This window comes from Enoplosus armatus, chromosome 13, assembly GCF_043641665.1.
Source record: "Enoplosus armatus isolate fEnoArm2 chromosome 13, fEnoArm2.hap1, whole genome shotgun sequence".
NCBI classification, from domain to species: domain Eukaryota; kingdom Metazoa; phylum Chordata; class Actinopteri; order Centrarchiformes; family Enoplosidae; genus Enoplosus; species Enoplosus armatus.
The window spans coordinates 6,124,266-6,145,493 of NC_092192.1; the positions used below are offsets into that span (position 1 = coordinate 6,124,266).

Below are 21,228 nucleotides of genomic sequence, written 5' to 3' on the forward strand. Positions count from 1 at the left end.
ACAAAATATTGGCAACTTCAATACAAAAACCAATATCGGCCGAGTGTAGTAAAAATCAGACCATCCTTCCTTTTCTTTTTGGTCCGATCAGCCATGACTGTCTCCCTCCAGCTTCACCACCATGTGATCTTGAACTCATAGATGGGCCTCTTGCAGTAGTAGTGGTTGATAAGGTGCTTGTCACAGACGCCGATGCACTGCTGCTCGGCAGTGATGCCGCGCTCGGCCAGGTCACTGACGATGCAGTGCAGCAGGTCATAAACGTCCGCCACTGCCTCCCAAGGTCCGAAGGAAACGTCCACCTCGCAGTGATGCTCAAAGAGCTTGGCCTCGCTGTCCGAGCGCTCAAAGCGCAGAGAGTTAAAAAGGGGACGCTCATATGGCGTGATAGGCATCTCCTCCTTGTAGACGCAGATCTTCAACTTGGCAAACCGCGCCTTTTTCTGCATGGCCCTCAGTTTGGCAATCTCCACAATACGCTCCAGATTGTCTGAAATGAAAACAGTTTATTGTATGTAAATCAAACCTTGACCTAATTAAATCTTGTTAATACTAATCTAGTTGTATCTGACTTGAAATGAAACTATACAAATATGTAAAACCACTCCTAAAGTGAAAAGTTGTTGTGTGTTGTCTGTGTGTACCATGTACTGTAGAGGTGACCACACACACACCTAACCCCGCTCTGTCTTTGCATAAACTGTATGCAGCTCTGCTATTCACATCACATCAGTGTGATATTAAACAGGTTGTGAACATTAATTAAACTGCTACTCAACGCCGTTTCTGTCTTCTGAGCAAACAAGAAGTCAATTTGAGTTGAGTTGACTGTACACAACCAGGCGTACACTGAAAACAGGAACTAAGTCGGCCTACTTTTAATGGTGCCAGTTTGCAAACATGTAAACAGATATAGGCTGAGAAAATTGGGTCGAGTTGTAGCCCACAGTTAACTCACTGACTCCATAGTCCACAGTATCAGACATAGTTATATAAACAGGCAGAGCTTTGACGCTCATGTCAGATTTTATATCTTTCCATAGTGAATGAACATTGACATCCACACTCATTTCAGCCTGTGACACTCCAGTTACCTTTGTAGTAGGGCATCAGATCGAGGAAAGCTTGTCGAACCTTCTCCCCCGTGAGCGGCTGAGAGTCCTCCAGGCTGTCCAGCAGCGGGCCGATGGAGTAGTACTGAGCCTCTCTGTGCACTGCTCGCACTCGGTCCCTGTGAGGAAGCTCACCTTCTCGGAGGAAGTTCAGGATGTCCCTTTGGATGGAAACAGTATCACTAGGACAAATCCACACAAAACTATATCCCTGCCTGATAAGTCCTACTTTAAACAACTCAGCCTTCATGTAAGAGGGCTGGCTCTAAAAAATATTGTTAATATCATGATAAGCCAAGTCAAGTTAATTGATTCAGATGTCTGTTTGATCTATTTCCATACCTGTACTCTATCTGCTTATCTTTATGGATGGATGGATATTTGAATCTTCCTGTACATTAGTTCTCGGCACTGTGTGCAAGTACATTGAGGGATACTGACAACTGGACTCAACATCCTTGTATGTATCGACGTACTTGGCCAATAAAGTTGATTATGTTTCTGCTTCTCTGCAGCAGAACCTGGAAGGCTTATAAGCTTGGAGGATAAAATGAATGCAGAAAAATACAGAGAACCCCTGTAGGAAAAGCTGCAGCAGCATACAACACCCCTGCAACTGGGAAGAAGATTTATTTTCCAGCAAGACAATAGTCCCAAAAATCATAAGGTTGGCTAAAAACACCAGTATTATGTCCCAGCTGAAAAGGCTCGGAGTGTCTGAGTACACCTGCAGTGGGCCAGCCTCCTTTTTAAATTGTATTACTTTATATAGTTACACCTCCTCCACAGACACACACATTCATACAGAACTGTGGCCCAACCCACTTCTTCCATAAGTCATAACATGTTCACATTCATATTTAAAGCAGTTTTGCTTTTTAGCCACACGAGCGGCTCCAGGGATGCTAATGTCGGTCAGTCGGTCCACCATTTTGGTCCATACTGAAATATCTTATGGTCCCCAGAGGATGAAGCCTACTGACTTTTCCTCTGGCGCCACCATGAGGTTAACATTTGCGGTTTTGACTGAAAAGTCTACACAACTATTGGATGGATTGCCATTGGTCCCCCTCGGGATGAATGGTAATAAATTTGGTTATCTCTTAACTTTTCATCAAGTAAAATTTTTACTTTGTCAAACACAGTTTGTTTTACGTGTAAAATAAAGCAGTGACCACAAAACAATGTTTAAATAAAACTAAATTTGAACTGTGTCTCCAACAAGTATAACATTTCATCCAAAAAGAAATATATAATTCAGCATTTTAACCAGTAATCATTGCAGGAATATCCTTTAGCAGATTCTCATTAGATATAACGACACTAATTTTTGTCCACAATGGCAATCACTCAGCTGGTCAGTCCACCACTTTGGTCCACACAGAAGTATCTCGACAACTATTAAATGGATTGCAATACATTTTGGTGACCCCGTCTTTCTCTGGGGCCATCAGGTCAAATTTAGTTTTATCCAATACTTTATTATTTTGTCAGTTTCCTCAACATATTCATTGCTTTGTGATGTAGGCTTTATGTTTGTTGTTTTGCATTAATTTAAAAAACTCTCCTCTCAGTTAAGTATGATTTGTTTTGTCTGAAGACTGATGGATATCCGTAGTAACTGATCTCAGTAACAGTAAAGTTCTGTTAAACTCGGATGAGGTTCATGATACAGGGACAACCCACACAGCTCATTATTTTTAATTAGCTGAACATTTACAGTCAGTTTCTGCTGGCTTTGCTCACAACAAGCCATTGTGTAATTGTCAAGACACAGAGCGTATCAGCGGCTACATACTTCGGCCTATTTTTATCTTATCACAGATATATATTGGCATAGGCATATATGTCAGCCGGTAAGCAACAAGTAAGTAAAGCGCAGCAGCACAGAAATAGATATGCAAATTAGTTCTCAGCACTAGCAGATTGTTTCAAAGAGTACCTGACTCATGGATACCTGTCAGAATATAATGAGTTGCCATCAGCAGCTTAAAAACCACTTTCAGATTGCAGAGTGTGAACTTTTCCAAAATGTTTGTGCTCCGCTATTTCTCAGTTGCCATTTACACACTTCCAACTCTCACACATAACCCTCCTCTCCCAAGTGTTTCTGTCATACTCATGAGAAGATATTACGCCAACTGGTCTGTAGACAAATAGTCTAAATAACAACCACGTTAAATCACTGTGATAAGTATAATTATGTTGTCTTCTTTTGTATGTCTGATCAATTACAGGGTACAGCTCACACAAAGTGCTACTCACCCAAAATATGTCCCATCCCGGTCAATGAAGTAGCGCCCTTCAGCGTCACGTGGGATGTAATGACGCCCGCTGAACATGGCGGCCAACATGGTGTCCTCGAATCGCCGCAGCGTGGACAGGCGAGTGGTGAAGTACATGCCCCCAACATTCAGAGAGATGACCTCTGGAAACTTTTGAAAGAACATGGAAAACTGGTAAATAACAGCACTAAGTCTAAAGGCATGCTAGCGGTCCAGTGAGACTGTAATGATTGATACACACCATAAAAACTAACTGAATGAGGAAAAATTAAGTCTGTATATATTCTGTACATCGGCTGCTTGTTCACTGTCAGTCGCATTTTAAGTGGTCCCATGAAAATAAATGTAGTAAACAGTAGTTTTTAAGCAACATCTGCCTGTTTTACAATGTAGGACAAAAAGGACAATTGAACCACGTAACCAGTGGTAGTTAATAGTGTAATCACACTATCTTAAGAGCTGAATGCTGATTTCTTTGTCAATGTAAATGGTGTATAAATTTGTTTAATAGATTGCATCCAGTAAATCACCACAACAAACTGAATTGAAAAAAGGGCTAATTTAAGGCTTCTTTGGATTATTCAAAGAGCTGTGAACAGCCTGTGTGAGGAGGTAAGACTTCACTGTTAGACCACAGGAATAAGAGGATTATTCTTCTGTAGCCATGTGCAGATCCATCAACAGGCTTGACATATCATGTGCTCGCTTATTAACACAAGTCATGTGACACAACTGCTAGCCAATCATCACCTCAACCAACCACTTACCCCTGTATAAATAACCACATAACTTACAGTTATAATTTGATAGTAATATTATGTATTGGGCACTATGGTTTTATGGAAACTGAGTATGACAGTCACTCAAATCTACTGTCTGTGTATTTGTACTTTCTGTATTTTGAATACCTTTCTGTTGTAAATACATTTCATGTTTACGTTGATGATTAAGTGCTAATACCTATTTATGTTTGAAGCTAAATGTTATGCCAGTATGGTTTGCTGTTTGCTAGCTTGTGTGCGGGTTTAACGTGATTTTACAGACTAGTAAAGCGGCCTACCTCCTGCTCCTGTGTGTTCAGCGAGGAGCGGAGCGGCTTGCTGAGGGTGAAGTTCGGTGCTGGGGAGGCCGGCTTTCGGAAATCGTCCTCCGCAGAGTCCGAGCTGGACATGGCATCGCCCGGTTTCTCGGTGTCACCTGCAGCCGAGAATACCACCATCACTCTGGGTAGAGGCAGCGTCCGTCTCTCCTGAATGAACCTCCTCACCCGTGTAGTAGCGGCGGGAAGCGGGCTGAAGGACAGAGACTGGCGATCCCTGCTGCAGCCATCAGAACCGTTGGAACCGCTCGAGCCATTCTGCTGCATGCGCGCGGCGAGCCAACCGTCGGCACAAATCAGGGGATGATAGCACGAGCCACAGCGCGCGACCGTATTAAAAACAATAACAACGCAGGGGCAGAGGGTGGGGGAGCAGCTGTAGGGACACACCCCGCTGTCAGAGCGAGAGCGGAAGTTGTGAAATTCCGCCTTCAGTAATAAAAACTTAAAGACCTCAGGTAAACGGAATGTTTGGTCCAAAGCGTGAGGTTAGCAGTCCGTACTGGGCCCGTACGGTCTTCAGTCATACGTGCTGTGACGTGTCAGAAGTCTGCGCCGTCATCACGTCAAGGAGTGCTTTTGGCCGAGAGGGAATAAAATCTGTTATGTGGTCTCATGAAAACGTTTAAAAGTTTACATAAGAGGCACATAAATCAAAAGAAGTGACAGCATAATAGTAACAATTATTATTTTATTATATTATTATAATATTATTATCAATATTCCACAGTTTGACCCGCTCCAAATTGTAGTTAATATGGATAACCTATCTAAGGAAATGTCTGACATGGTTAAAACAAGGCTATGTAGGGGTAAATATCAGAGTCATTGGGAAAAAACGGTCCAGTAACCCTTGTTAACTTGGTTTATTACTTTTCTTTTTCAAGGATGTTAGCTTATATACAAAACTAGTATAACAGTTATGTCAGGCTCTGTCTCAATTTCCTGTGACTTAACCTGTGTCTTTTTATTTTTTGCCCTCTCTCTGTTTGTTGCGTGGGTGTCAATGAATGAATGAATGTGCATTATCCATGATAAATATATAAAGTACATATATGCACAGTACGTTTTATGGGGGTATGTGTGGGACTATTTCTTGGCTGGGGGTGTTGGACTGATTTATTTATTTTGTTATACATTATACTATATTTATTATCAGATATAATACTACACTATACTATATTATATTTGATAGTCTATGTTATATTTTGCTGTACTATTATATATACTATATTACTACACTTCACCTTATATCCTACATCCCATACTATATTATACTGTGCTACATTATACTATGTTATGTTAATATGCTATACAGTTATTATATACTATGTTTAATTTCTACGATATATCTATATTGATACAGACAAACACTGTATCAATACTTAATCATACTATATACTAGTCTGGAGTACATTGTTTACATATAAAATACCTTGCTGACTTTGCTGCTTCTAATCACATCACACCACTGTCACTTTTGCCTTGTAATTTTGTCTTACATTGCTCTTGTATTTTTATTTTTACTTTTACTATTCTTATTTTAGTTTTATATGCAGTACCTCTTATTATTTCCGTCCCTATGTACTTAATTCTGTCCTTGTGCTGCTGCAACAACAACTCCATCTTATCTTATTTTGACTCTTCAGTGCAAACCAGTGAACCATTAGGGCTCCACTACCATATACCAGTGTGTGTTAAACTGAATGAATTAAAGTATTTGAACAAGTCTGTTTTCAAATTGTCTTCTGCTTTCTCCATTTGCAGTGCGTTGGAACACACACATGCACTGTCTCCCCAAAGTTTCATAGTTGCGTGGCCACGAGTTAGAGGTACAGCTGAAAATCACAGCACTCTCTCCAACTACTCAAGGTTCAGCACAAGCCTTTTCACATTATAAAGTAAATAAAATAAATGTATCTGCTCTACTTTTGTCCTGAGCTGCACTCTGATTCACACTGAATTCGAGAGAACCTGAAAACAGATAAACTCAAAAAAAACTTGTGACATAAAATGAAATCGTTTATTTGCCTGCAAAGGACACTGTAATGTTTAAAGCCTCTTCTAACCCTCAGGGGTATTATTTCATTATAGAGCTAATGTGGGCGCTACTGTGAGCTATGATTAGCCTGGATGAAGCTTCAGGTATGAGCATTTGTCCATGGCCCATACCCGCCCTGTGGTGGCAGCTCCCCCTGTCAATACGATGGACAACAATAGAAGTTTTATGGATGATTAAGTTGGGTGTGAAGTGTTCAGTCTCTATAAGGCAGGAATACATGGGATATTGATCCACCCCCAGTTTTCTAAACTTAGCCCAGATGATGTCTGATGTGGTCAGGTCTATATAACTGCAGAGGGAGACTTGGACGTTATCTCTCAGGGAGTTCGTGCTGAGAAACTCCTCGCCATGGTAAGACTGCCCTCCTTCTCCTTCACATCCTCCTTTGTTTGTCTGTTCTCCTCATCTTGTTTATTCAGGTCTCTTCTCTTGGGTCGGTGGTCCATGAGTCTGAAAGAATATCCAGACACTTAAAACTCTATAGTCCAGGATGGAGGTGCAACGTTACTAATGTTTCTGATACCTAACATTTTTATTAAGGTAATCAGACAGAAAGGTTACATTAATCATAGCCATAGCTAAACGATCACTGTCAACATTTTTTATTAGATATTCAAAGAAAATCATCAGTGGTAGAAGAAGTACTCATATCTTTTAATTAAGTAAAAGTACAAAAGTATCACCATCTAAATATACTTAAAGTACCAAAAGTAAAAGTAATCAATATGCAGAATGGCCCATTTTAGAATAATGTATATTACATTATTGATATTATAATTATTGATGCATTAAAGTGTAACTCCCTTTAATGTTGCAGCTGGTAAATAATTACTTTGTATACTGCTCAATAAAGTCTGACCTTACCTTGACCTAGAATATTACATCATAATTTAATTGCTGATTATATTTTGTATTAATAATATGAAAAGTTATGACTTAAGTTGTCAGATAAATGTAGTGGAGTAAAATTTACAATATTTCTCTCTGAATTGTAGTGGAGTTGAAGTATAAAGTAGCAGAAAATGGAAATACTCAAGAAAAGTACAGTAGGTTAGGCATCTAAACCTATTTGGTAAAGGGTGTTTGAAAGATTGTTGTCATGGTAAAATGATGTAAATGCTTAGATGCAAAGGAAAAATGGAGGGAAAACTTGTGTTTTGTCCATTTTCATGTATTTTCAGTGTTGAGCTCTCTCAGGGGTCCAACATATTGACTTACTCACAGCAAAGTGGGTGTTCTGCGTCTCACGTGACTCTTACATGTCAGTGCTGTTGAAATGAAGCCAAAAACATAAATACATAAAGCTCAAACATCCACTGAAGCTTGTGCTCCATTTAAGAGAAAACTGTGTTATTTTGCGCTACATTTGGATGGAAACCTAGCTGTTGTGCTTCATGTCAGGAAGAAACTAATTATCACAAGTGAACAACATTAAGCTCTCATAGGAGGTACAACACAGTAATCAATTAGTAACAGTCCACAAGAGTAAAAGTAAAAAGAGTAAAATACACAACAGTTAACAGTAAATTAGATTGCTAGTACTTAGAATGTTGTATTAGCAACACGTTAGCCTCAGACAGCTAGTGTTGTGGCTAGCTTGGTTAGCAGTAAACTGATCATAGAAAAAAAGTCTTCTAAATCACAAAACAGCTGTAACAGAAGGAGTGCTTAGAGATAATGCACACACAAGGAAATGATGGGAGCAGATAAAAGAAGCTTGTCAATATTTGCTTGGTCACAGATATGACAAAATGGCAGATGTCGCAATGTCAGTAAACTACTATGGAATGTTGCCAGTAGTGGTTGCTATAGCAACAGAATGTTCAACTGAAACCAACTGCTGGTGGCAGAATAAAGGGATATAAAAATAAATTAATTGAAATTCTTCGACATTAATGGCAACAAGGCTCACTTTAATATACAAGCAGTCTCTCTCAAATTCTCCAATCAGGCATCGAAGAAGGCGAAGAAGAAGACGGCCGACTCAGGCTCCAATGTGTTCAGCATGTTTGAGCAGTCACAGATCCAGGAGTTCAAGGAGGTGAGACGACATCTGGCAGCTATATTTTTATAAGCCGTGTATCATAAATAATTTCATCTGAGAAAGCAAGTTAAAGTAGATTCCTGCTCTAAGCACCAGCTAGACACTTCTTGATCTATCATGCACAACAAACACATTCACAAGACAGCTGAATTTTAGGAAGTGCACTTGTCGTTATGTCAACTCATTGTCTGAATTTCTTTGAAAGAAAGGTAGGTCTTGAAGGATGAACATTATTGCAGTGGACGAAACAATTCAGAACCAGGTTGACGATGTGTTAATCAGTGAAACAAGCTACTGTAATCTTTGATTCAAGTGAAAACATGCACACTAACAGGTGAAGATGCTTTTAATGAATGTATGTTGATAAACGATGTGAGAAATGATAACATATACACCTGCAGAAAAATTTAATCTCTGCGTGTCTTTCATTCCAGGCCTTCACCATCATGGACCAGAACAGAGATGGTTTCATTGACAAGGGGGACCTGAGAGACACTTATGCTGCTCTGGGTGAGCTATTGTAGCTTACTGTAGGCTACAAATCACATCATATATATCTTAGCATAAAGACTGGAGACAGGGGGAAAGATCATGATTCTCAGCATTGCAGCAAAGTGTTTGATCTGTCTGTAGTGTCCACTCTGTCTGCTCTTTGTGCAGGTCGTCTCAATGTTGGCAATGATGAGCTGGATGAGATGATGAAGGAGGCTTCCGGCCCCATCAACTTTACCATCTTCCTAGCTATGTTTGGCGAGAAGCTCAAAGGTTAGTCAAGATATCTGTGAACTACAGCTGCATTCTTTAAAGATCTTAATGACATGATGAAATGTTTAAACCTATTAACCGTGTGAAGCGTACAGACTCTACTGACTTCCATAGACCTGTTTCATCTTAATTTGAAATATATTTTGTACGATCTTTCATTGGTTAGGAACTGACCCAGAGGAAACCATTCTCAACGCATTCAAGATCTTTGACCCTGAGGGAAAAGGCGTCCTAAGAGGAGAGGAGTATGCATTTTCTTTACAACATTAAATTAAAAATATTTGTCAAGATTAAAGATCAAGTGACAAAAGTAACAAATAATCTTTCTCCTTTCACAGCATCAAATACCACCTTATGTCTCAGGCAGACAAATTCTCTGAGGACGAGGTAATGCATGCCCATCCATCCATCATCATCTGTTATTCCCTCTGACGGAAAGTTACATGGATCCTAGCATGATCTGTACATAAATCTGCACATCTGTACATATTTATATTCCCTGTGTATATATCTATCTGTATTTATTATATGTACATTGTTTTTTAAAAACAATACTCGTTTTTTATTGACACAGTGCTTGTCTGCTGTGTGTTTCTGCACCTTTCTGTCTTTGCTTCTGTGACTTGTAAATTTCCCCGCTGTGGGATGAATAAAGTCTAAGTCTAAGTCTAATGATGACACAATAATGATAGATACAGGTATAGGTCTTGCCATGTGTGTTGTAGCATACATTAGATAATTAATATTGCAAGAAACAAACCAAAGGAAAACCTTTATGGCATGCTGTGTGGTAAATCATAGGTCAAGTATTGGGATACTCGCCCTGAGCTCAGACCTGAACCACTGCAACCATTAAAACACACATGGCCACTTCACAATAAAAGCTCCCTGCTGGTTGGTCGGTGGAAACCTTTCACTGTGAAGCAGCCGCAGGAAATGTTCAGTTTGCATCAGCAGTAACTTATCACGGTTCTGATACATCTGAATCTAAAACTGGGAACGGGAACGTAGGAATGAAACTGACCTTCAAACCACAGAGATTCAGTTTCAAGCTACAAACACAAAACGGCTGCAAATCTAACATTGCTGGGAGTTACATTTGTATGAAATCCAAAATGAACGCAGATACAATAGATTCAGGTAATTTCAAAGCAGCTATACAAAGTTTGTTTGTATCTGCTTTCACTTAAACCGTACCAAATACGTAACGCTGCTAAAGTAGCTCCCTAATTAACAAGTTATATCTCGTTAGTTTAATTAATGTGCTGGCAGAGTTTTTTTTCATGGCTTTTTCCATTCTTTATGCTAAGCTACGCTAACTGTCTCCTGGCTGTAGCTTCATTTTTACAGTGCAGATATGAGAGTGGTATCAATCTTCTTGAAGCAAGAAAGCAAATACGTGTATTTCCTGAAATGTTTTAATGTATATTTTAAATGATTAACTTTGCCATGCTGATTATCACATTTTGCTCTGACAAATGTGCTTCCCGAAAAACCACACATAGTGCAACTCTGTGTGCCTTCAGTGATTATATTTTGACATTTCAAACATGCATGGATCAAGTATGTGGTTACGTTGCTTCCTTGAGTTCCTTGATTGAATCTCAATTTCAAGTTTTACTGTGATCCCACTTCCCTTCCTTTAGGTGAACCAGATGTTCACAAACTTTCCCCTGGATGTTTCTGGAAACCTGGATTACAAGAACCTGTGTTACGTTATTACCCATGGAGAGGAAAAGGAGCAGGAATAACAACCGTAAAAGCACCTGTCAGTCATATGCCATCTGAGACTCTTCTTTGTCTTGTTTCATCCACTGTTTTAACAATAAAAGTTTCATAAACTTCATTCAGTATGAGCTGGTTCATATGCTACTACATCCTCTGGCTGCCATATTCATCAGAAAGTCAAACACATGCCTACACGCTGCTACGTTGTTCCCAATTATGTTATTCTAAATGAACTAGAGATGCCCTGATCCTTCCCAATACTATAATAAATGAGTGTCTGTATCTTGAAACAAGAAAGAATAAGACAAAAAGTTGATTTAAATCGACAAATCTTGAAACAAGTTGATTTGCATTGAAAGCAGGTTTAAATATTCTACTACACTGGCAGATTTTAAGGGCTTGTTACTGATTTGATAGGAGGGAAGGTTTTTCATCATGTATGCATAATGTTTTAGAAACTGATCATGTGTTTTGTATGAAAAAGAATCAGCAAAACATGCAAAATAATAAATAAAACTATAGCTGATGAATGTAAAGGAGTAAAAAGTACAATATGTCCCCCTAAAATGTACTAGAGTACAGGTATAAAGTAGCATAAAATAGAAATACTCAAGTACAGTACAAGTACCTCCAAATTGTACTTAAGTACAGTACCTGGGTAAATGAACTTGTAAAACTTTAATTTTACATTTAGATACTGCTCTCGATGTTTGGAGCAGCAGCAGGGAAAATGCAGTATCTGCAAACAAAATATGTTCTGTGTGTCTGTTGTATTAAAGGTAACTAACTTGTTTGATAAGTGAATCATGAATTAAATACATTAAAATATGTGATTCTTAATCAAATTTATTTAGTTCAACCCATGAAATCATCTGAATTCCACTAGAGTCAGATGCTACTCTGCTAAGCTAGGCTAGTTAGCATTAAGCTAGTTAGCTTATAGTAGGGCTAGTTTAGTTACTTTTTCCTCCTCCATTATGATTTAAGTTTTAGCTATTGTCTTAGTAATGTGGTATAACAAACTCAATTAAGCTGTTTAATTAAGTTGGAGCATGAAAATTGATTTGTCAATTCCAAGAAACAAGAAAAAGTGGATTAATTTGGTTTAGCTAAATCTATCTGATAAGCTAGCTGGACTGCAGTCACTGCAGTTTAGTTTTTACCTCTATTTTAACATTAATAATACACACTATATATGTATATATATCTATAAATTCATGGTAATGTAAGACATCAAAAAGTCAGATTGTGGTCTCAATTTTGAACAAATAGGTTTTTCTAGCTAGTTACTGCCTAGTTTGACTTTGGGCAGAGTAGTGACATAAAACAACAGCTGAAGAGGAACACTGTTCCCTTGAGAGAAATGACAACACTAGTGTCTTCGACCAAACTGCACAAGCAGTGGATCAGAGCGATGTTTTAGTGTCCACTTCAAACCACACAGAGATTGCAGATGTGTGCAGATGTCTTCTTTGTCTTGAGTGTGACGGATGTGGCGAGGTGTTGAAAGAGGAAGCACAGGTTGAACTGCTGCTACTGTCTGAAACTGGAGAAGAATGAAGGCAGCCGGGCCAATGAAGGTAAAACACGCTAACATACCAGATAATAAATCTTCTATTAAAGCAGCATATTAGCTCTAGTCGATGCTAATATCATCTTAAATGTGTATATTTGTGTTTGACCTGAAGTAGGACTCTTAGTTATGTTTTCTGCAGTGCACCTCTGGATGAAGGTGGAAAGGTGCACAACTCATAGACAAACATAAATGTGACCAAGGAAAAGGACACAGTGACTTTAAAATGAATTTAAAAGAGGTTATGGACAAAATTAGATTCCAATAAAAATCTGTAACCACACAACTGAGAGGTTTTTTTAAGTGTACATGAATAATAACATATATTTTATTATCTATTATCTATACTTTTGGGCTAGAAATAAATACCCTGCAAATAAGTGGTGGAAAGTAACCAGCACATTTGATGAAGTACCGTACTTATATTTTACTGACGTATCTTAATTTTAAGGCACTTAAACATTAAAAAAAGCTTTAACATGCACTTTGATTAATGCATTAGTAGTCCATTGATATAACACTGTGAATGTGGCTATTCTGTTGCCTAATGAGTACTTTGAAATGCTTCAAGTACAATTTGGTGATAATAATTACTTAAGTAAAATCATGAATACTTTCACTTGTAATGGAGTATTTTTATAGTGTGGTATTACTGTTTCTAGATCAAGATGCCGAAATTACAAAAACAAGAATATTACTAATATATTAAATTCCATGCTTATAGTCCGTTTTCATTATAATCAAAGATCAATTACAGTGTAGATGAAATTGTTTGTGGGTTCCTACTGGCAGGTAAGAAGAAGTAGAGGGAATAAGGCGGTTAGGAGGGAACTAGACATGACACTGAAATTACACTGTAAGTACTTATTAAATTACTCAGCACGTATTAAATAATGGAGACCAACAGGAAGTGTAGGAGAAACTTTCAAAGTAGTTAATTCATTTTAAAATTACGTTTTTAGATACAGTGTGCTTAATACTTAATACTGTGTGTTGCATACTCATTTAAGAAGTGCAGTGACATGCAGGGAAACATACTCTTGGCACTTGGCTAAAAGGCTAGTATGCAATAAAAAACAATAGTTTAAATGAGAGTAAAGAAGAAACTATAATATATAAACTATAAAGAAATATAAATAAATGTAATGGAAGTATTAAAATGCTTTGGCTCGTTGTGTAGGAAGGTGTAACATGTATATATGTCACAGCTGTAAGTAAGTTGTGGTGGTTATGTCATGGTGTATGTTTTAAATACACTCAGCTGCCAGTTTATTAGGTACACCTAGCTAAAACTGAAACAACAGTCCTGTAATTAATCCTACTTTCATGAAGGTTATAATGTTCAGTTTTTGTTGAAACTGTTTTAAAGACGTGTTAAATCAACTTTATGGTGATTTTAAAGACTGTAACTTGCTGTGTCATATGGAGAGGTGTTGTCTAATATTTAGTTGGTCAGTAGCAATATTACCCCCTGGAATTATTAAATCAGCACTCTGTAATTAAAAAGCAATACATATTAAATTGTGAAACGCAGTGTAATTTAAGTCACTCAAAGGTATTTCCTCCTTATTCCCTCACTTCTTGTTTCCTCTACCTTGTTCGACATATGTCTCAGTATTGATAGGCAGTAAGTATTTTATTGATACGCTGCTCTAAAGGAGCCAAATACTGCCCATCAGCAGAAGCACAGCATCCCTGGACATGCAGCCATGTTTCTCTACAACATGAACACAACAAAATACAGAGAAAGGAAAATGTGATGCAGTCTGACGGAGAACTGTGACTGCGGAAAAATATTAACTTTCCAGTACGACTACGCATAATACACAAAACCAAAACCACACAGAGTTTCAAAACTGAGCTGGTAATGTCCTGGAGTCCAGACCTCAACACAGAATTTAAGGGAAAGAATGAAGTTGAACAGGCAAAATCTGTAAATCCACAAAACAAAACTGTGTTATTCCAAGTGGCTTATTTAGTTTGCTTTGTCAACCTGCAATAAATGTTTTGATTTGAATGATTGATTCATTGACAGGTCTTATACATATGTAAAAATGTTAATAATGTTATTTATTTCCACATTCTGTCAATTCACGCAGACAAATTATTAATTCAAGTGCACAAAGTGATTCAGTTTATTAATTTGAGAGTATAATTTATGAATTCAAGTGCACAAATTAGTTTCTTTCCTTCCATGACATCTGTTGGGCTCCGTACTCATAAAACACGACAAAGACGAACAGTTTTGTAAAGAAGAAAGAGGAAAAACTGCAGATGTGTTCAGATGTGTTCAGATGTGCAAAGCTGATCTATCCACATAGATTCTGCCAAGCGTCTACTAAATATTTATTAGAAGTGAGTGAATATTTATCAATCAATTAAGGACCAGTCACACCAGAAAATGACACAACAGAATTCATCCATGCTTCTTCACAAAGTTCTGTTTATGGTTAGTTGGATTACTACTGAAGCTGCAGAGCTAACCGCTAACACATTAGCCAGCTGGGCTAGCGCTAGTCAGTCACAAACGCTCTCTGAACTCCTCTCTTTTAATCTCAGGATTGTACATAATTTTATTCAATAAAGAGTTGCTGGAAGCAAGACAGTTAGTTAGCTCGGCCGCTAACGGGACAACAAGTTCACACAGTTTTGTAGTTTTTAACAGAGTGAATGGCTTTGCTTGCTTGCTTGGTTGTTTTTATCTCAGGCTGATGTTTGCATGTGCGTTTTTATTTAATGTGTTTTATTGCGATGTTTGCTTCTTGAGTTTCTCCTATGGGAGACATTAAAAGTAACCTCACCCTCAGTTCAAAAGACGTATTTGTATCATCGACGCCTGTCTGATAACTCTCTGCAAACCATTCCTCTCTTATAGAGCAGTTTATGCTCTTTGGCTCTCCGTCCCCTCAAAGGTCAGCACAGTCAAGACGGCGCGCTATTTGTCAGCGGCGCAAATTCACAGATGGACATTTGCACAAGTTGAACTTGACATGAACAATTTGTGTAGATTTACTTCATCCCCGTGAGCGAATCAACTGATCCTGGTGATTCCATTAACTTCCATTGATTTCACAGTTTTGAATGCTATGTGTGACTGGACCTTTATTGTGTTTTTATATTTGGATTTATTGTAATTTAGACAAATGTGTGAAATCATTTTTTTTTTCTGTTAATCAGTGTCAATCATCGTTACATCGGTGGCTTTGATATCACACACTTCTGAGATATAAAGTCCACTTCAGTTCATCTGTTGCACAGAGCTTTCTTCTCGAATATCTTAAAGGACTAATTTGCGGTTTATTCTGGGTAAATTAAACTTGCTTGAAAAAGCAGAACCGTGCTGAAGACGTAATGTGTGAGAAAGTGTTTTGGGGTCAACAGCGTTACCACTTTAGAAACACGGCTGTTAGATCTGAGAAGATGTGGAGCAAATCTGGACTCTTTGTGAACAGATATAAACAGATATAAACAACTTGACCTTAACCCCTCGTGTGTGTCTCCTGAGCTCGCTGTCTTGCTTCGGGGTATGCTAAGCTTCTTAAATGCCAGCATACGTAGGTGTAAGTCCTCAAATACAAACGGTAAACTGTGTTTCAGTTTTGTTTTGGCCAACCACATCCTGTGGTTCACTCGGTCTTGTTAACAGGAAAGCAGCAGCAACTTCAGCCATGACAGAGTGAATAACTGCAGATCGTTGACCTGTAAGCGCTGCGGTAACGAACCAACGACATCTCTTAATGATTTACAAATAACTCTTAGACTTTCCAGTCTGAGAGTGACTTTGAGTTCACCTTGTCGTAGGTTATTTCTGCCGTCTATGTGTCTTTTAGGTATGATGGGAAACTCCAGCCTGCTGGCTGCAGTCCTCACTGTTGTGTCGGTGGTGTTGCTGAGTCTGCTGTCTCTTCTCTGTCTGCGATGCAAAAAGAAATCCAGTAAGTGCAATTTCTGAGAGGCTGGACCAGCGTGACTCTCAATCTGAAGATACTCAATCAAAATGTCAATGTCAGTCAAATGTTCAACTTCACACTAAAAGATTTCACACTAAACTTTTTGTTTGTTTGTTAACGCTTTAGATTTCGGCCCACAATTAGAGGCTATTTTTTCAGATTTCCTGTGTTGGGGTACCAGTACTGTACGTACAGACAGGTACATGTAGATACAAGGGAACAAGACGTGAAAGGGAATAATAGGGATACTATGTGGGAACTTAATAACCTATTCTAATATTATGGGGTACAGTATGACCATCACTGAGCAAAAAGCTGGAAGTTTGGGGGAAGAGGGAATAATTACTTCAGTAGCATTTTGCAAATCTGCTGTGATTTACTTCAAAATGATTATATATTACTTACCTGGAGGGGTACAGATGATAACTACATAGTTCCTTTTTTTAGGTTTGGGGTACTTACTTACTAAATAACTACAGGGCTCATTTGTGTTTCAGGCCGACAGCCTATATGTTACTGTGTGTGTTGTAAAGTTTAAAGCCTACTCACAGTTTGGGGTACAACGTCGCACTTGTTTTGCTTTGTATTATGTTGATAAAAAACTAGGTGAAATGGCTGCCGTTGTAGAGAAGTGATGGAAGCAGTCGTGTGAAGAATGAACAAAGACAAGCTCGGAAGAGAAGTTCAAACCCTGCCTATTTTCACACCCAATCGCTGCATTAACTGTTAACGTAACATTTACGTTTGATTGTTGGACGCAGACCCTCAGTTAAGACACAACTCAGGTTTCCATCCGAATTTAGCGTAAATTTTAACTAAATAAAAGAAAAAATAATGAATTATTGTGCGTTCCCGTCCACTATTTTTCTTACCTTCATCGAGATAAACAGCTTGTGGCGCTAGTTCTCCGGTCAGGTGCCATTAAACCACTGCAGAAGAAGAGGCCGCAACGAGACGCCGCCATTAAAAGAACGCCAGTCAACCCTCAAATTAACGAAAACAAAGTAGAAAACATGATGGGTGTGTGGCATTTATGTTTTTTTTTTTTTTTCATGTATTAATCTCAACATAGATCTGATGTTTTAGTCTCTTCACTGGATGTTAAAGTCACGTGCTTCATGTGCGTCGTGATTTATTTGCACTTTATCACGTTTTGTTTTTATCAATACTCCAACTTTTTTGCTAATTTCCATAATTTTCCACAAACTTACTGCTGATGATCTGACAAACAGTCTGAAGTCTGAGTCTGAAGCTACACTGGAGAGCAACAGACAGCTTCTAGTTTGAGCTCTTTGAACTTGTAGAAACGGCCACAGATAACATCAAACCTGCTTGTTTACAGCAACTGCACTGAAAATAATCAGCCTAGTTCAGAGTGCTGAATATGACCGCGAATATTAAAAGCATTTCACTGCTTTGTATTTCTCGCAGAGATCATCCACGAGGACCATCAAATATACAACCCGCAGATGTTGTGAGTGTTTGTTCCACAGTGTTGTGGCAGATGTTGATGATAACATTGTTCTCATATGACAGACCAGAAAATGAATATTTAATTGTAGAACATATTTCAATTACTTTCTGACATTAAAATGATATCTTCACAGCCAACGTGGGGGAAGCATGTTTGCTGTGACTCAATCAAAAACAGGTGAAGTAAATCAACTCCAGCTTCAGGATTTCTACCCATTATTCTACTTTTAATTAGCACATTTAACTAACTTTGACACCTTTTGTGCTGTTTCATTTTTCAGTCACCAGAGCCAATCAGATAACATCAACCACAGCGTAAGTATATATATTATGACACACATCAGCTAACCTCATCTTATCACAGCTACGCAGCGATGTTCTGTGGGACACCGTGTCCTCTGCACATTGTGTAACTACAGTCATATCGTAATTGCAGTCTAAGGTCAAAAACAAACCTACCAACACCTCCACATCTCATTCATTAAAAATGTTTTATCTGACTAGTTTGATCGTTACACAAACAGACATGTGAAAACAACACGTTGTGATTTCAGCAGAGGTAAAGCATTGGAACTATTTCTTAGCAAACAACAGTGTATCCATCCGCCCCCGGAACTTCTGTGCAGCTTCTCCAGCTACAGTGTGAGTAGCCAGATGTGTTTTAGTCTCTGTGGGGGTGTGATGGTATCAAACACTTCACGTGACGACCTCAGGAAGCTGCACCAGGGACGGTTTAGAAAGTCATCCTTGGCTCCACAGAGTCACTGCGCCTGACTGTTGTTTGCCAAGAAATAGATCCAGCACATAACGCCTCCTAAAACCATAAATTGTAGTTTTTACATCTCTGTGGGTGTACAGATCAAACAAATGAGATAAAACGTGTCAATTAATGAGCTTTAGAGGTGGAGGTTTTTTCTACTAATACTACTAATTAATTTGTTTTTCAGTGAAACTCGTGAGGAATTTGAGGATTTTTCATGTGGTAAGCTCATCGTGTTTTTCAGTTTCAAAACGAAGAATTAAAGTTAATTTTTAATGTCAAAGATTTAAACACTTAGTACACTGTAGTGGCTCTTATTGCACATGAATCTGAGCGGATCAATCACATGTTTAATCATCTTGTGCTACAGCTGCGATTGATGAGCAGTCAGACTATCAAAATATCACAGATGGTAAGTTTACTTACATATTACACAACAAATACATATGTATCATTACATAACTGCATTGTTTCTGTATCCATGATGTGAACAGTTTCATACTGTGTTGCTGCAGCTCAAACAGGAAGTCTGGAACATACTTATGTGTGAGTGTTTAAGCTCTTTTCATTCAATTTCTCTCTTCTCTCCTAAAAAATATAGAAAAGCTATGTAGTAATAAATGATGACGTATTATTATAGGTTAAGCTTCCCAGCATAACCCCCCATATATATTATTGTGAAATGGGCCATTTGGCATAATGTGTACTTTTACTTGTAACAGAGTATTTCTACGCTGTTTCTACTTTTACACTTTAGACTCTGATAGTGTAATGAAGTGACTGTACATGTAATCTACTAACTAAAAAAAGGGGATTCTTAGTGTCAAGTTACTGTTTGATTTAAATTAGTTTTGTATCTAAACTTAGCTAAAATTTAACCATAGAGGTGGTAAATCTCTATGGTTATCTCTGTAGAGTCAGCAGGATGTTCTGGATGAGTCTAATAAATCATGTGTCCTTTAATGTTTATATGTATTTACACACAGAACAAAAGGTCTTTAAAAAAGCATCATATTTGTGTCTTGTTTGACAGAGCTCCACTCCCGATCACAGTGTATGAAAATGAACAGATTAATGAAAGAATACCTGGTGAGCATTTTGACGTTTTCCTTTGTACTTCATACCTTTAAACTAAAGTGTAAAATAAATTGGAAGAATTTAAAATATGTTCATCACCTGTTTCTCCAGCTTGATGGCTTTGACATTCATTACATGAACTGTTTATAGATGCTGCTGAATCTCTGAGTGTTTATGCAAACATCACATCGGAGCCAATAAAAGACGGTATGTACAATCATCAAAAGTATTGATTCTTATTCAGTTCGAGATGAGAGGTTGAGGAGAGAAGATAATATCAGGCGCTCAAACTTCTGTTTCACCAAACAGACGAGGACGACTACGAGAACTCTCAATTCCTGGTCGAAATAGAGAAAGAGCAGGAAGATGGTGAGTGTCGTAAACAGCATTTATTATTATTCACAAAAGGTATATTCTTTTTTTGTTTTCTTGTTCTAATTTATACTAGTTGTACTTTTCAATGCCTGCAGATACTCTGATAGCAAAATAGTAAATTTTAACTGTTGCAGTTGACTCGTACAGGATGTAACGAAGTATTTAGCTTAGCATTAAAGCCCTTTACAATGGTCTCATCTGGTTTAGTGAATCACAATGTAGTTCTGCCCAAGAACTGTGATCTGCAACGTCAGGCAGAACACACACTTGTTTTTTATTAGGCTGCAGTTTAGACGTTGTAGCTGCTGTTATGTGAAGGTATTACATAATGCTTTCTCTAACACCTCTGACATGTTCTGTATCTCAAGGCTCAAACATTAACCATCTATCCACCCTCTTTTGTGACAGATGAGCCAGATTATGTGAATGAAAACGGGGACTGCACCTGATGTGAACACCTGATAACTCTGAACCTTCTGTTGTGTAAAACTTACAGTAAAGCTTGTATTTCTGATGTGCAGCTGAGTGAATAAAATGCTTATGGACCTTGACTGTGGTGGAACCTGAGGCTGCCATCTAGTGGTAAAAAAAACAGCCAAACTCCCACATGCTGTAAACAATGACTACATAAAACAGATGTTTGCATCTGGCTGGTAGTCTTGAATATTTGCTTTGAGCAAAATGGGTAAGGGCTTGTTTTGTTCTGCTATTGATCAGTTTGGGACAGTACTCATAAAAACTTCTGTTTATCTTACTACTGGAGTTTTCCTAAATTGCAGTAAATATTCCTACCTACAGTAACATTTTCTTTAATGAGAGATTTCCTGAAGAAAAGCTTTGTCACTTACTTGAGCCAACATTTTACATCAGTGGAGTGAAGTAAATACCAGTAAAATATACTCCAAGTATAAACTACAAATACACT

At 38.2% G+C, this 21,228-nt stretch overlaps 3 protein-coding genes across 3 annotated transcripts; 2 read left to right on the plus strand and 1 right to left on the minus strand.

Moving 5' to 3' along the window:
• Positions 1–113: 113 nt before the first annotated feature.
• Positions 114–4,763, minus strand: kctd7 (potassium channel tetramerization domain containing 7). Its single transcript, XM_070918050.1, has 4 exons — positions 4,458–4,763; positions 3,378–3,547; positions 1,095–1,273; positions 114–490 (listed from the first exon to the last, which is right to left on the minus strand). The coding sequence occupies exons 1-4, from the start codon at positions 4,761–4,763 to the stop codon at positions 114–116; spliced, it is 1,032 nt and encodes a 343-aa protein (XP_070774151.1).
• Positions 4,764–6,900: 2,137 nt separating this feature from the next.
• On the plus strand, positions 6,901–11,150 carry myl10 (myosin, light chain 10, regulatory). Its single transcript, XM_070918075.1, has 7 exons — positions 6,901–6,909; positions 8,510–8,599; positions 9,037–9,112; positions 9,263–9,367; positions 9,534–9,612; positions 9,706–9,754; positions 11,014–11,150. Exons 1-7 carry the CDS (start codon positions 6,907–6,909, stop codon positions 11,116–11,118), a joined length of 507 nt encoding a protein of 168 aa, XP_070774176.1. The 5' UTR covers positions 6,901–6,906; the 3' UTR covers positions 11,119–11,150.
• Positions 11,151–16,318: 5,168 nt separating this feature from the next.
• Positions 16,319–20,854, plus strand: LOC139295361 (uncharacterized). Its single transcript, XM_070917545.1, has 12 exons — positions 16,319–16,369; positions 16,499–16,603; positions 18,050–18,092; positions 18,226–18,269; positions 18,373–18,406; positions 19,039–19,073; positions 19,222–19,263; positions 19,346–19,397; positions 19,885–19,940; positions 20,079–20,135; positions 20,238–20,297; positions 20,712–20,854. The coding sequence occupies exons 2-12, from the start codon at positions 16,501–16,503 to the stop codon at positions 20,750–20,752; spliced, it is 567 nt and encodes a 188-aa protein (XP_070773646.1). The 5' UTR covers positions 16,319–16,369; positions 16,499–16,500; the 3' UTR covers positions 20,753–20,854.
• Positions 20,855–21,228: the final 374 nt, after the last annotated feature.